At 43.2% G+C, this 14,846-nt stretch overlaps 1 protein-coding gene across 1 annotated transcript in view; it reads right to left on the reverse strand.

The window, feature by feature from the left end:
- LOC149322945 (IQ motif and SEC7 domain-containing protein 2-like) overlaps positions 1 to 14,846 on the reverse strand; it is a 235,636-nt gene that overhangs the window by 181,241 nt on the left and 39,549 nt on the right. The window contains exon 2 of the mRNA XM_089485195.1: positions 6,642 to 6,671. Within this exon, the coding sequence (XP_089341321.1) occupies positions 6,642 to 6,671 (30 nt within the window). The remainder of the gene's footprint in view (positions 1 to 6,641; positions 6,672 to 14,846) is intronic.

Consider the following 14,846-nt stretch of genomic DNA (forward strand, 5'->3'; position numbering starts at 1 on the left):
TCATGCAGTCCAGGAGTGCTTCCAAATGTGGTTATTATTGAATAATTGCCTCGCATCATTCATAGAATGTTACAGACAACATTTCCTCCCTTTCATCCACCATCTAAGCCCTTCCCATTTCCTTCTAAAAAAAATTAATTTCTTACCCCCCCAAAAAAAGCTGCTGGGGGGGGGGAAGAAAGAAGATGGAATATAAACACAATGTCTTCTGAATGGTAATACTGCAAATGCTCTGTCAGGAAGTATCCTAGATAAAGGCTTTCTCCTGTCCCAAGGGTGAATATCAGACTGAAGTTGTGGGATATGAATAAGTCCCCAGAGAAGTGCAGAACAAGGTATATATGTATGTATGCTGGCTTTCTTTCCATATGAGATCCAAGGCAGCTTACAGTATAAGTTAAAACAAAATATTATAAAATTTAAAAACAACCATAAAATAGACAATACAGTGCACCCACACCATATGCGTGCACACCATACATGGCTTCAAGCTTACGCTGAAGTCATGTGGCAATTGTGAAATGGCGCATGTGCCTGTGGTGTGCGTGCTGCACTGTGCCGCACTGCAAGCATGCACCCCATTGTTTCCAGTGGGGTGCGAGCATACGTGGAACTCCCCTTACAGGGGCAGGGTATTAGTAAAAAATAATTTAAAAGTTGGTTTAAAAGCATTTACTGTAAAAACATGTTTAAAAAATAACAACCAAAGTCTTTCGCACCATTTAAAAAAACCAAAAACGTCTGTATAACCAATTAAAAGTTGCAGCTCTATCAAAATAAAAAGGTTTCTACCTGCTGGCAAAAGAGATCAGAGAAGGTGGCAACTGAGGGCTTTATCACACTCTCCTGCTGTCCTGTCACAATTGCGACAGTTTCAGAATGGAAGCATACTGATTTGGCAATATTTCTTATCACACTCCCCCCCCCCTCCCCACAATAGCGCTTTGGCACTGCTTTTGTGCTAGAGAGAGGAAGGATACAAATAATAATAGTAGTAGTAATAATGATAATTTATTATTATTATTATTATTATTATTATTATTATTTTCCAAATTGTGAAATGCTGCCTTATAGGAGGAAGGGGAGGAGAGCGAGTCATCACATACAGCAGCCAGCTCAGGAACATGTTGGCAGCTGTGATCACTGCTCCACCCTTGTCTTGAAGTTCAGTGCTGCTATGTGCACATTCACACAGCAGCCCTGAACTTCACGAAGAAGGCGGGGCAAGCAATTGTCATGGAACCAACCACCTCCCAAATCCAGCTACTGTGTGAATGTGCATACAGCACCTGGCTTAAGGGAAGCTGTTGGCTACTGTGGTCACTGTTCCTCTCCCGTCCTGAAGCTCGACACTGCTGTATGCATATTCACACAGCAGCCCATGCTTCAAGAAGAAGGAGGAGGGACAAGTGGTCACCACAGAGCCAACTATCTCCCAAAGGTGTGTGAATGGGAGAGGGAGGAGGAGCACAATCACACACACTCACACCATGTCACTGCCTGAGAAGCAGAACTGCAGTGGAAGGGAGCTATTGCACAAAGGCAGTCATGGAATAGCAGTGAGATTGAGAGCCTATTGATGGATTTTGCCTGTCAATGAAAATGTGCGCTGCAGTAACAAATGGAATGCAAGGCAACAGCAGGACGGACATGACATCTTGAGAAAAACTGGCCAAAGACACTTCTATCCTTTTAAAATCCTCCTTCCCTAGCCTTGTGCGATAAAGTCCTGAGCCTTCCATGAGAGGGAATTCTATTGTCTAGAATCCCCAACAAATGCACTTGCATGGTTGTGGGATAAAGAGAAAGTTCTTCATCCAGCAAGAATTAAAACTTGGGTAGGTTCATATATGGAGATATAGCCTTTCAGACAAGTCCAGACACAAACCATATAGGCCTTTGAATTCTGCCCAGAAACAGAGTGAAAGACAGTAAAGGTGTTTCACTAATCCTTGGTGTTTTGTGTACCAGGGAACCCTTTGGCTTCCTTGTTGATAGTTCAGTATTAAGAGTGGCACACAAAACTGGCAAGCAGAATTGTCCCTGCTGAGCACAGCTACAACTGTAAACCCTCCCCTCTTCCTCCCCAAGGGAGTATTATCTTTTGTCAGCACTGGCTGACACAAAATAGCTCTTATGAAACCAACCTGCAGCTGGGAAAATATAGACATAATCTGAAAGCCACAGGGATAATGTTACCAAACCCTCATACAGTACAAAAGAATTCCATACTGTTGGAAATGCAAACAATAAAAGATAAAACTACATTGTGGAATGCCTACAGACAAGTGTTCCTTTTCTTTCTTTTGTGCTTCTCCTCTTCCCTTCCCTCTACAATCTTGGGTTGTTGCACATGGTAGTTACTCTGCTATGTTTGCTACAGTGGTATCTCCTCTCAAAGGTGTAGCTAACAAGGGATGGTGGGCACAATTAAACATCATCAGAACATGCAGTTTTCAATTGAACTGGGACACATTAGTGATCAAAACTCTAATTCTGGTTTGAAACATTGGAATTATTTGTGTAAAACAGTGCAGATGGGCTTGGCAACCCACGTATAAGATAAATTGCCATTCCTGGAGTCAATCATAGGAGAAACAATTCACATTTTCCTCTTTTTTTGGTCAGTCAAAGGGTGCTTCATGGAATCTAGGAGGGTGGAGGCTGCAAAACCAGCTTTGGGGCATCATGCAGCCCCAGGGATGCACTTTGTCAGTCCTGGCTTAGAGTGTTAAACTTGGGCCAGTGAGACCTGGATTCAACTTGCCATTCTGCCCAAAGGCTCATTTGGTGACCTTGAGCCATTCTCAGGACGTTATCAGACAAGGGTAATTGGAAGTATAATCCAATGGCAATCAGAACGCAATCATGGCGTTTAACGTTATTGTGTGATAGACTACCACATGCAATTTCGGGCAATGGGAAGTCAGTCCGAACACAATCATGGGGTTTCACGTTATTGCGTGATAGACTACCACACGCAATTTCGGGCAATGGCAAGGTATTTTCGCAATTCAAATTCAAGTAAATCCGCTGAACTAGCGAATTCACGTGAATGTGTTCTGGCCCCACTTTCTTTTCATTCGAAATTAAGAGAAATTCCTCCCGTGTGATAAACTCCTCAGGCTTTCAGTATCAAATCTTTTTCATATAGCAACAGCAACAGTATTTACATTTCTATGCCACTTAACAGTATTTGAGCACTCTCTAAGCAGTTTACAATCTGTAAGCCAATTGCCCCCAACAAGCTGGGTTTTGCCAGCCTACAAGAGGATGGAAGGCTGAGTGGACCTTGAAGCCTTGGGAATCAACTCACAATGCTGTAGCTGTAGTACTGGCATTTAACCACCGTGCCACCAGAGCTAATATGAATTAATGAAGGGCTGGGGAGTGGGAAATCATGTATGTTGCTTGGCAAAGGATTAGAAATGTAAGAAATGAAAACAAACAAAAATAGCAGCCTTTAAATAGTAAACAGGAACTAGGCCTGTTACAGGCGGGATACAGACGGGCAAAAAGGGGTGTATTCATCACGTCATGAAGGTAGAACCTTCAGATGGGCCTTACCTGAATGCCGCCATGAACACGCCCCCCGCACGCCCCAAGCGGGAAGAAGCGGCATTAAAAAGGTGCTGCTTTTCTCCGCTTCTTTTCCGTTTGATGCGCAGCTGCGCAGCTCCGTCTGTAAGCTGCTGCACCGGTACGCCAGAATTGCTACGCCGCTAATTTAAGTTGCCCATTTAAAAGCTCCGAGTCAGCTGCGTCGCATAATGAGTCGGGGTCCTGGAACATGCGCAGTTTGCAGTCAGGCTTTAATTGCAGCGTCAGCTGCCATGCAGGTGTGGAAGCTGCAGCACAGCTGCAGCGCATTTTAAGACTCGTAACCCTAACCCTAACCCTAACCCTAACCCTAGAGCAACATGTACGCATGCGCTGCTTGGAAAGTTTGGACTTTAAAGTGAGCCCCTACACACATTCCTGTGCCATTTTCACCTAACAATAAAAACCACTAAAACTGTAAATACTTACATATATACAAGGGAGGTGATGGGGGATGGCAGGGGGACAGCGGTGGCAGCGGCGACAGCTGTGGCTGTGCATTGCAGATTCAGCAGGAGCGCGGGGACCAAAGGAGAGGAGGCATCCATGATGCTGGTGACACTGGCAAAGTGCAAGAGGACAAGGATGCCAACACCAGCTGATCACCAGCTGGCAGGAGACCACCATTGTTCTTGGGCAGAGCGGGGGGGAAAGTTTTAAAGGGGCTTGGGCACTTTAAATGTGCCCATAGGCTTTCTGCCGCCGCTGCTTAGCGCTGCAGCTGCGCAGCTGCGCATCCGCCAGCCGGCAAAGGAAAAAAAAAGCCCCGTTTTTGGCCGCCCGTGAGGAAGCTGCCTCTCTCTTTGCAGCGTCCTCCGAGGCGGCGGTTTGGAAACTGCGGGTCAGAAACGGCCCCAGGTGAGGCGTCTTCACTGCCCCCCATGTGGAAGCCCCATCTCCTGAGCCACGCCCCCGGGGCGGGTGGTCTGGAGGCTCCGTATTCAGCAGAATACACCTCCAAGACGTCTTCCCCTGCCCGTTTGTATCCCGCCACAGACTGCCAAAATAAAGCTGCTTCGGGTCTCTTTGGAGGTATGCTATTTAAATGATGCATGCATCCTAAGAATCCAGAAGCTGCACCAAAGCTGCACTCCAGTGCTTAGGAATGGAGTGTGGCTTTGGCGCGACCTCCGGACTCTTAGGACCCACGCATCATTTAAATAGCATACCTCCAAAGAGACCTGAAGCAGCTTTATTTTGGCAGTCTGTAATAGGCCTAAGGTTGTATACCACTCTACTCTTTCTTTTGTTCTACAATAGTCACTAAGATTTTTCCCTGCTCCCTAGAGGGGCTAGTACAGAGATGTCCTTTTCATCTTATACTTATCATTAACCTTACCTGCTTGCTTTATTCTGTAAACTACTTTTTACCAGGACTAGATCATATTGGAGAGGCAATTCCCACCTTCCTGGGTCACAGACCACTTGCTGACTTCCCCTCATCCAGGGAATGGTCCTTTTCACTACCTCAGTCCTATACAATTTGTAACCCACAAGCTGATCACAGCCCATCAGCCCTATCAGACTTGGCATTACTGGTTGGCAGAAGGAGGTATCTTTTAGGTCCAAAACCCTGCCAGGGGTTTGTCCTTTCAACCATAGCTCCTGAAACCAACTATTACATTAGGCCTATCTACATCTCTCACAGCCCTGACCATACCACTTGATGCTTTTCTCTAATTTTCATTAATAAAGAAGTTACTATTCTTTTACTACTGCTCCCAGAATCCGTTGGTCAACAAGTGATGGGGAGATTCTGGGGATGTTGTTCTGTGCCATTAAGTCATTTCTGACTTGTGGCAGCCTTAAAGTGAATCTATCACAGGGTTCTCTTGGCAAGATATGTTCAGATGAGGTTTGCCCTTGCCTTCCTCTGAGGCTGAGTGTGATTCACCAATGGTCACCCAGTGCATTTCCTTGGTGAAGTGAGGATTTGAACCTTGGCCTCCAGATTAATAATCCAATGCTCAAATCACTACACCATGCTGACTGTCTTGGATTTCAGGATTTCCAGTGGGGAATCTTTTCCTCCAGTCTCTGGCTAACCTGGCAACTTTAAGAGGCATATGGAAAAGACAGCCAACTAGGACTGATCAGAAAGTAAGTAAGGAGACAGGGAATGTTTGTGAGAGGCGGTAGACAAGCTAGCAGTCAGCTAAGAGAAGACACAGCCACCATCATTGCCTTTTCTCCTCTCTATAGCATAGCACAGATGGGTCTGCACTCACTCCCTTTCTCTCACAAAAATCATGGCAGTTTATCAGGGGCTCTTGGCACTTTTCAGGTTCTGCGATCTTTAGGGGCAGTAAATGCAATGCAACAATCAGGCACATGAGACGCTATGATACACTGAGATGTGTTTAGCTTGGTAAATCCAAATTTGTGTAGGCCTGCCATACTCCCTCAGCTAACTTTTCTATTTCTCCTCTTTTCTATTTCTTTCCTTCCTTCCCGCACTCTCTCCCTCCCTCTCCAGTCTCATCATGTCTACTTTAGATTCAAATTCTGTAGAAAGAGACCTGGTTAGTTATTGTTCATTGTCCAAGCATGTAGTATATGGTTGACAGGGCATTTAATATTAACTGGTATAGGGTATATTGTTGCTTTTACTATTAATTTTGCCCGGCAGGCACAGTACCTTAATAGATTAAGCTTGTAGGCATTTAACTTAAAGCAAAACATTTGTTATCAGGCATCCTGACATCCTACCTTAGTAGGTTCCTCCCTTGACCCAAGGAACAACATTCTCATCCCGGATGCAATGGGCAGTGGCATACAACTATGTCCTTTCCACTTCTTATCATGCTTCATATCATGCTCTACATTCAATCCAAGCCATGTCCAGGGAATCTCTCTCTTTTCACAGAGGAAAAATAACCCAAAAACATATTCAGGGAAGACCACACTTAACAAACCGTGTAGGGCTTAGGGTGGTGGGGTGGTAGTGGAGCAGAATGGGGGAAGAGGTCATCTAACTTCAAGAGTTGTAGGGAAAGGTGGAAAGACAGAAAAAATAAAGCATTTTGAAAAATGCAACTGACCTGACAGTTCTTGAATTTTCTCCATCTGACCTGCAAAAAAAAGAGACAATGGAAAAGTCAGAGCAGGGGTAAAATTACATTCACTGTTTTTGGTTAAGGGTTGTGGGTGAAGATATATACTTGATCTTCCTTATCCATGGATTCATTCTCCACCAATTCAATTATTCATGGATTGAAAACATTCAAAAATATGTAAATTCCAAAAAGCAAACCTTGATTTTGACAGGGGATACCAGGGAAAAGCATGCTTAGCATTTGCAGAGTAGACTCATGCACAAGTTTTAAGAAGATAATTCGGATATGACGTAGGACAGAGGCCTAGTGTGTACATAAATAGCAAAGTGCCAAGTTGTGATTTGTTAAATTCTGACCTTATGTCTTAGCTTGTCCCTGCAAACAAACCATGGTTTGTTAGCAAGTTGCAAACCACAATTAGAAGTGATAGATTGTTGTTGGTATAAGAACCTGGTTTAAATCAGCCAACCTTACTCAACAGGTTTCCAGAGCTGAGAAGGGATTCTCAAACCACTACGGCACATTGGCAATTCTGGTTTATTAAACAGGATTTTCTCAAAGAGGTTTTACCACAGCCTTCCTCTGAAGATAAGAGAGTGAAACACTGAATTGGTTAATCATGTCTTGTTACACCTGAACCCCAAACCAAAGCCTGCAAACATTGCTAAAAGTTGATGAAAACTGATTTTGGAATAGGAGTTGAACTTTTTAAAGAGTTTGATCCAGCATATTTATTTATTCTTTTGTAAAATCTTTCATACATTCCAGCCATTCTTTTGGTAATGAAGGGTTTCAGACACATAACCAAAAATATAGACCTCTTTCAAAGATGTAAGTGCAGTTGGCGCTTTGCAAGGAGATGGAAGAGAGTTACAGTTTAGCAGTAAAAAGCATTCTCCCCCTAAAAGAGAACAAAAAAGGCTTGCCATGTCCCACAAAATAAATAAATAAAAGATGTGAAAATTTAACTCAATAAAAATTTTCTTAGAAAAAAATTATCCCATGAAAATGTGGCAGACCTGGAACAGATGTACCGTCAGCTCTCCAGATGCTCGACTTCAGCCATATTTTATTCTCTATTCCAGACATAGGGAATTTCAGAGACCGGAGTCAGTTTTTGGCTACTGGGATCTTCCATGGGCCTCAAGGATTGCCAAAAAATTGAGGAGGGGATCAATGATGTAAATGGCTAGAAGTCATTTTTTTTACTCTGAAAAAAACCATTTATTTAATTAATTATTTTACACTAGTCAGTGTGTAGTGGGAGCTGCAACCTACTTAAAGGATGAATAAGCACTCCTGGAAATTTCCAGGAGAGGAAGTCACACTTTTTGGGCCTGGGATAGGGTTGCCATAAGTCAGGACCTCCAAACCGGGACAAATGTAGGACAAATGCAGGACAACATTTTCAAATGTAGGACACATTTTTTTAAAATGGAGGACACGCAAAAAAATTGAGGCTTTTTTAGAAATGTTAATATATATGCATCTTTCTTAGGCATGATCAAAATGGAGGACATTTTGACATTATTCGTAGACAGATCGCAGAAATGTACTTCCCTTTCTGGCCACCCCCCTCTCCCCATTCCAAACAGCACATTTGGGCATTGAACATGGCTTTATTTTAACATAGCCTCTTGCATATTTCAGAGGCTTATTCCACAACCAAACCCTTTGGGTTTAACACTGAACATGGGTTAACATGGCTATGCATATAGAACATGGTTAAACAAAAGGTGGATTTGCCCTCGGTTTCAGGTGTCTCACCAACTATACTTCTCAGAAGTGTGTACTTGGTCAAGGGACTTTGGTTTTCCTTCATTTTGACTTGTTTTGTCTGTATTCCTCCCCACTAAATAAAGGAGACATGAAATGGAGTTAATGGGTACAAGTAGTTAAAAAAGTCTTGTGAGACTCTGTAGGCAAGAGGTGCACCATGTTAAGAACTGCATTAAGCACACTTAGGCTGCTGCCACACTGCTTTCACTCTCATCACTCCATCCTATGGAATCCTGGGATTTGTAGTTTGTTGTGGTGCCAGGGCTGGGCTTTGAAATCTCAGGCATAAGAGAGGCAAAAGGCTTGGGCTGCATCTACACTGGAGAAATAATCTGGTTTGAGACCACTTTAACTGCCTCGGCTGAATGCTATGGAATTCTGGGAATGGTAGTTTGTTCCAGCACCACAGCAGAATGGCAGTTAAACCCCTGGAAAGCTGTCTGACCAAGGTGACCAATGCCCTCACCCCAAAATGTAGGGCACCCAAGCAAAAAATGTAGGACATGGCCAAAAATAAAAGCTAAAAACACCCATGTAATTATAAATCCATGCTTCTTAGCCATGATCCAAATGGAGGACCTTTTGAAATTTGACCGAAGAGGACATGTCCTGGAAAAGGAGGAGGATGCCTGGTCACCTTGTCTCTGGTCCAAAACACACTGCAGAAATAAAACAATGCTGGACTGAAATGCCCAGAGTTCCTCACCAAAGCTGCATCCACACTGCGGAAATAATCCAGTTCGAGAGTGACTTAACTGTTCTGGGTTAGTGCTGGGGAATGCTGGGAATTGTAGTACACTGTGGCCCCAGAGCTATCTCTGACAGGGAGTCCCATAACCCTCCAAACATAGTTGAACTGCAGTGCCCAGAATTCCTCCCCAGGTGCATCCACACTGAGGAAATGGTCCAGTTTGAGACTGCTCAGTGCTGGGGAATCCTGGGAATTGTAGTCTATTGTGGCCTCAGAGCCATCACTGACAGAGAAGTCTCAATGTCTCCCAAACACTAGCATTCCCAGGATTCCCTACCATTGAGTTAAAGCAGTCTCAAAGTGGGTTATTATTCCTGCAGAGTGTGAGAGAGATATAAAAGCTAGGGACTGGATTCATTTGGAGGATCTCTGTGTCTGAAACACACTGTTTGGACTGCCAGGGCTCAGTGCTATGGAATCCTGGGAATTGTAGTTTATTGTGGCACCAGAGCTCTCTGACAGAGAAGGCCAAATGCCTCACAGACACCAGAATTCCAGAGCATTGAGCTTTGGCAGTTAAAGGGGTCTCAAAGTGCAGAGGGGGGGGGGGGAGAGAAAAGCCAGGGAGTGTGAATGAGCTCTGAGAGGAAGAGGAGGAGGAGGAGGAGGAAGAGGGAGGGAGCCAAGGGAAGTGGCCAGGACCACCAGAGGAGCCCCTGCTTTTCCTCCTCATCGCAGCCTTCTCACTGCTGGCAAGAGGCTCTGCCCCCAGCCAGGCAACGCCTCCATTCAGTCTCCTTTTGTCAAAAGAGCTCTGGTGCCACAAGAAACTACAATTCCCAGAATCCCATAGCACTGAGCCATGGATGTTTAAGGGGGGGGTCAAACTATTTCTGCAGCCTTTTGCTACCCCAAAGCCTTCTATTATTTACCAGCAACTTGCAAGGCAAAATGTCTTCCTTCACCAAGCCATTGAAAACCAACCCAAGGGGAGGGGGGCTGATTGCTTCTTTCCCATTGGTCAGCTTTGGGAGAAATTTGCATATTCCAAGTAAAGGTGTTTAGGGCCTCAAAAACGACCCTGTGATAAAGAATTACAAGAATACTGACGCAGTATACATTTAAAAGATGAGGCATTTAGACTCCCAGTGAAACATGAACCATTTATGGCCTTTTTTTCTTTTCTCTAACCTGGAAAGTAAGGCCTCTTGCAAGGCATATATACCAACGTTGGTGGGCAAAAGCTCTGAGTGGCAGATGTCCTGAAGACCTGCTCTCTAGGCTATGCCAGTGCGCCAGGCGGGGAGAGTGGTGCACAGCCGCGCAGAACGGCGGCAGGGAGGAGGCAGGGGAAGGCCGAACCGGGGGCTAGGGGCCAAACCGGACCGGGACCGGGAGGGGGCCCCCAAAAGCGGGTTTGTCATGGGGGCCGCCGGGTTATGGCATCCCTAGCCTGGGAGAGTCTGCGGAGGGTGGGCCAGCCCGTGGGCCACAGAGCTGGCTTGGGAGGCCAAATGTGGCGCAGGGCAAACACTGCCTGCTCTTGCTCTGTTGCAACAGCTCATCCACCCTGAAAACCCAGTCCTTTATACCTGGATGTCTGACTACTGTGGTTCTATACAAAATCAGTGCCATATTAGCAGCTGCAAGGGAAAAAGGCTGGGCGTTTTCTCTGTAAACTAAATATGCAGGATTACATCAAACATCTTTGCAGTATTGCAAGAGGATCAGCGAGTCAACAGGAGATTGGTGTCAATAGCAGGGAAAGAAAGATGCCACTCCAGAACTGAAATCCTTGTCTTCTTAACTGAGATGACCCCATCCATTACACTGAGGCAACTGCCACACTGCAGAATTAATTCAGTTTTGCACTGTTTTATCTGACTCCATCCTATGAAATCCTTGGATTTATAGCTTGTTGTGGCACCAGACATCTCAGACAGAGAAAGCTAAATAGCTCACAAAACTACAAATCCCAAAAATCCATAGCATGGAACCATGGCAGTTAAATGGTGTCAAACTGCATTAATTCTGCAGCGTAGACACCATGTCTGTCACAATTCTGCAGCAGGACTTTTGGAGGTTGTGGGAATGAATGACATACAATCTGCAGTGAGACATGGGAGTCAGATTTTCAGGCCTGTTACAGACAGCCAAAATAAAGCTGCTTCGAGTCACAGTGGAGGTATGGTGTTTCAATGATGCATGCATCCTAAGAGTCCAGAAGTTGCGCCAAAGCCATGCTCCAGCCCTTCAGGACTGGAGTGTGGCTTTGGTGTGGCTTCTGGACTCTTAAGACGCATGCATCATTGAAACACCATACCTCCACTGTGACTCGAAGCAGCTTTATTTTGGCTGTCTGTAACAGGCCTCAGTCAATGACAGAATAAGGTTTTCTGGAAAATACCTTCTTAGGCACACATATGCATTATGAGTTTTCACTAATGCATTTTATACAGCAGAAGTTGCCAGTGTAGTACATGAAAACCCCACCACCACAACTACCAGTAGGTTCATACATAGGTTTAAAAGAGTTCATAAAATGGGTTTCCATCCTGGTTCCCCCCCCCTTTGCCATGGTGAATTTTAAGATTAAAAAGATAAGGGCAACAGTTTAGGTTACAAAATTATAGATAAAAATTATAATTGTAAAATTACCTGAATTTTCACATAAAAACATGTTTCCATGTTGTTCATTGTATTTTCCCCCCATTCAGGCTAGTTTACATGAAATAAATCAATCAAATGCAATAAAAGGAACTGAGTGCAAAATTTTCTATGCATACAGTTACGTGTATTTCTGAGAGGGTTGTTCATAGCTTTTATTAGATTGTCAACAGGATCCCTAACTCAAATCAAAAAAAGGTTAAGAGCAACTAAGTATTTTCCTAAGCATCTGTCTGTTTTTATTATACTGCTGCTGTTTCAGAATTTTGTTTTTATCATTGGCTTTAATTGCTGTCAGCCACTTTGAGCAGTGGAAGGATGAGGTAAGCTTTTTAATATATGTATATTAATGTATATTACTGTTATTATTACTAGTATCATTATTATTTCATCCCACCTTTCTCCCAAAACTGGGATTCAAGGCAGCATACAATCTTTAAAAAGCAATGCTGCTAAAAAATGACAATTAAAATGATATTGAACTATTGACACTATTGACACTATTTTAAAGTACTCTTTAAAAGATACAATACAATTAAAACATTCAATTAAAACAGTTCAGATTTAAAACAGTTCAGCACCCTCTGCTTATTCTTGTAAGACTTTTCAAATTATGTTTTTAACTTTTGTACGTTTTAAATTTTAACCTTCTACTATTTTTAAATAGGTTATTTTAATTGGTTTTTAAATGTGTTGTTTTAATGTGTTTTATATTGTGAGCCGCCTTGGGTCCCTTTTTGTGAGAAAGGCGGGATAGAAACAAAATAAAATTAAATTAAAAAACCTGTTGGAATAAACAAGCTTTTGCCGGCTGATCGAAGGAAGGAGTCATTCTGGCCTCTCTGGAAAGGGATTTCCAGAGTTTGGGTCAGCCACCAAGAAGGCCCTCTCTCGCATCCTCACCAGCCACACTTGTGACAATGGAGGAATTGAGAGAAATGCCTCTCTTGATGCTCTTAGGGCCTGCATGATATTATTGCAGCTATATTATGAACCAAACACCATTGCTCTGTCCCAAATATCTCATCTGGTTCCAAATGTAAGAAGCACAGACAGCTGATCCGCGGAGCTTTTGTGGATGTGTGCACTGACATTCTTCAATGCTATCCCATTATTTTCAGTGAAACTCTTATATGAGTGGTATGAAACAATTTGAGCGACAAAGCCAGCTGTTTTCTAGGCTCATATGCTGAAGTGATTAAATAATAACTACTTAGTCTAGAGGAAACTCGAGTTGATTGCCATGAACTCCATGACCACATTATGCAATCAAGCATGCTTTTGTTTGGCATCTTCTTTATTGTGGACAATTTATTTCTCTTGATTGTTTCTGAAAAACATCTATATGATGCTTGTCTGTTATCCAAATCTGAATCCTTCCCTTCTTCCTGCAGGGATCTGAAACATTTTTGGGGAAAGGAAGCAGGGAGTTTCAAAGTAGCTGTTGACTATGGCTGGTACTATGAGGTTCTGGGAGGAGGGTACATACACTCAGTTCTTGGGGAAATACAATGGTGGAATACAAGTGGTGTTACAAGTTAGGAAAGAATTCTGATTTTTTAAAAAAGGAAAACTTCTTCCAATCACTCACAAATAAATGCTTATAAATTCCAAGCCAGTTCAGAATTAAGCTCAGGGAAGTTAACTGATCATTGTCAAAAGTCTAATGGCAAGTCACCTCTTACTTTCAATATGGTAATTTTGATACAATTCAAATAAGCACTTTGAGCTTGCCAATCTTTCCATACCTCCTATACTAATAGGTAGAACACCCAAAGATGGAGTCAGTTGAACAAATGACTGCCTATACTTGTTTTTCACATTACCAAACCAGTGTGGTGTAATGGTTAGAGTGGCAGATTAAGGCAGAAGAAGACCAGCTCAAATCCTCACTCAGCAACAAAGCTCAAAGTGTGATTTGACCCAGTCACTATCTCTCAGCCCACAGTCCTGCTGTAAGAGGGAAACTGTGGTATGGAGAACCATGTATATAACAGTGTGTAGAGAGATCTTGTAACACCTTTGAGACTAACTGAAAGAAAGAAGTTGACAGATGCATTTGATGTATAATATGTATATAATACCTTCAGCTCTTTGGAGGAAAAAGTAGGGTTAGATCCACCCCCCGACCCCAAAGGGGGTCCAACTAGGGACGATATTGGGGACTCATCTGTGGATCTGCCTTCTTTAAAGAATAATCAAATAGCTTGAACTGCTGAGAGGGCAAACTGGATTAGATCTGTAGCACTTTAAGGGTATTTCCCCTCAAATGGACATTACTCCCTTTGGGAAACCTGTCCTTAACAAAACTGGGGAATTTACACTGGAAAAACGGTTTGGAGAAAAGGGTTAATGGCATCTTCCTCTAGCACTGCAGACTGGCTCCAATTCACCTCCCTTGCCATCGTCCTAATGCTGTTTTTAAAAAATGTAACTAAATTTAAAGAGACTGGAGATTTGATCACAGACCTCTAGTATCTCATCTAATTAGGCCCTCTCTTGGCTCCTTCTCTTTTAATGAATAAGTTGAATACAGTATAACCCCGAGGTGCCCAGCTCCCTCTGTGAATGAATATAGCCTTGCTCAAAATCAAGAAAGCATCTTCCTCAGCAGTAGTACTATTACAGCATCCTTGAAGCCTGCAGGCAGGCTGTTTAAAAACAATCATTCTTGTGGTTAAGGAGTTACTTATGTTATAAGTCACAGAATCAGAAACTTGGGAGGGATCTCAAAGGCCATCTGCTCCAACTATTTGCCAATCCAGGAATCCACAGCTAAAGCATTTCTGAGTGGCAGTCATTAAACCTCTGCTTAAAAATCTTCAACACAGCAGAGTCCTCTTCCTTCCAAAGCAATGCATTCCACTGTTGAACAGCAACTACACTAAAGTATTTTAGATTTAGTTAGCATTTTCCTAACCTTGCCCTCCACAAAAGTGTATTTGATTATATCCCTAGAGTAAGAAGCAAAGAAAACAACAAATTGTTCCTCCTAGGCCCCATTCTCACTTACAGATAAATTGGCGTGCGATCTGAATCAATGGATCGATTCA

The sequence above is a fragment of the Sceloporus occidentalis genome, unplaced genomic scaffold, assembly GCF_023333645.1.
Source record: "Sceloporus occidentalis isolate IW3139 unplaced genomic scaffold, rSceOcc1.0.p SCAF_1, whole genome shotgun sequence".
Classification (NCBI taxonomy): domain Eukaryota; kingdom Metazoa; phylum Chordata; class Lepidosauria; order Squamata; family Phrynosomatidae; genus Sceloporus; species Sceloporus occidentalis.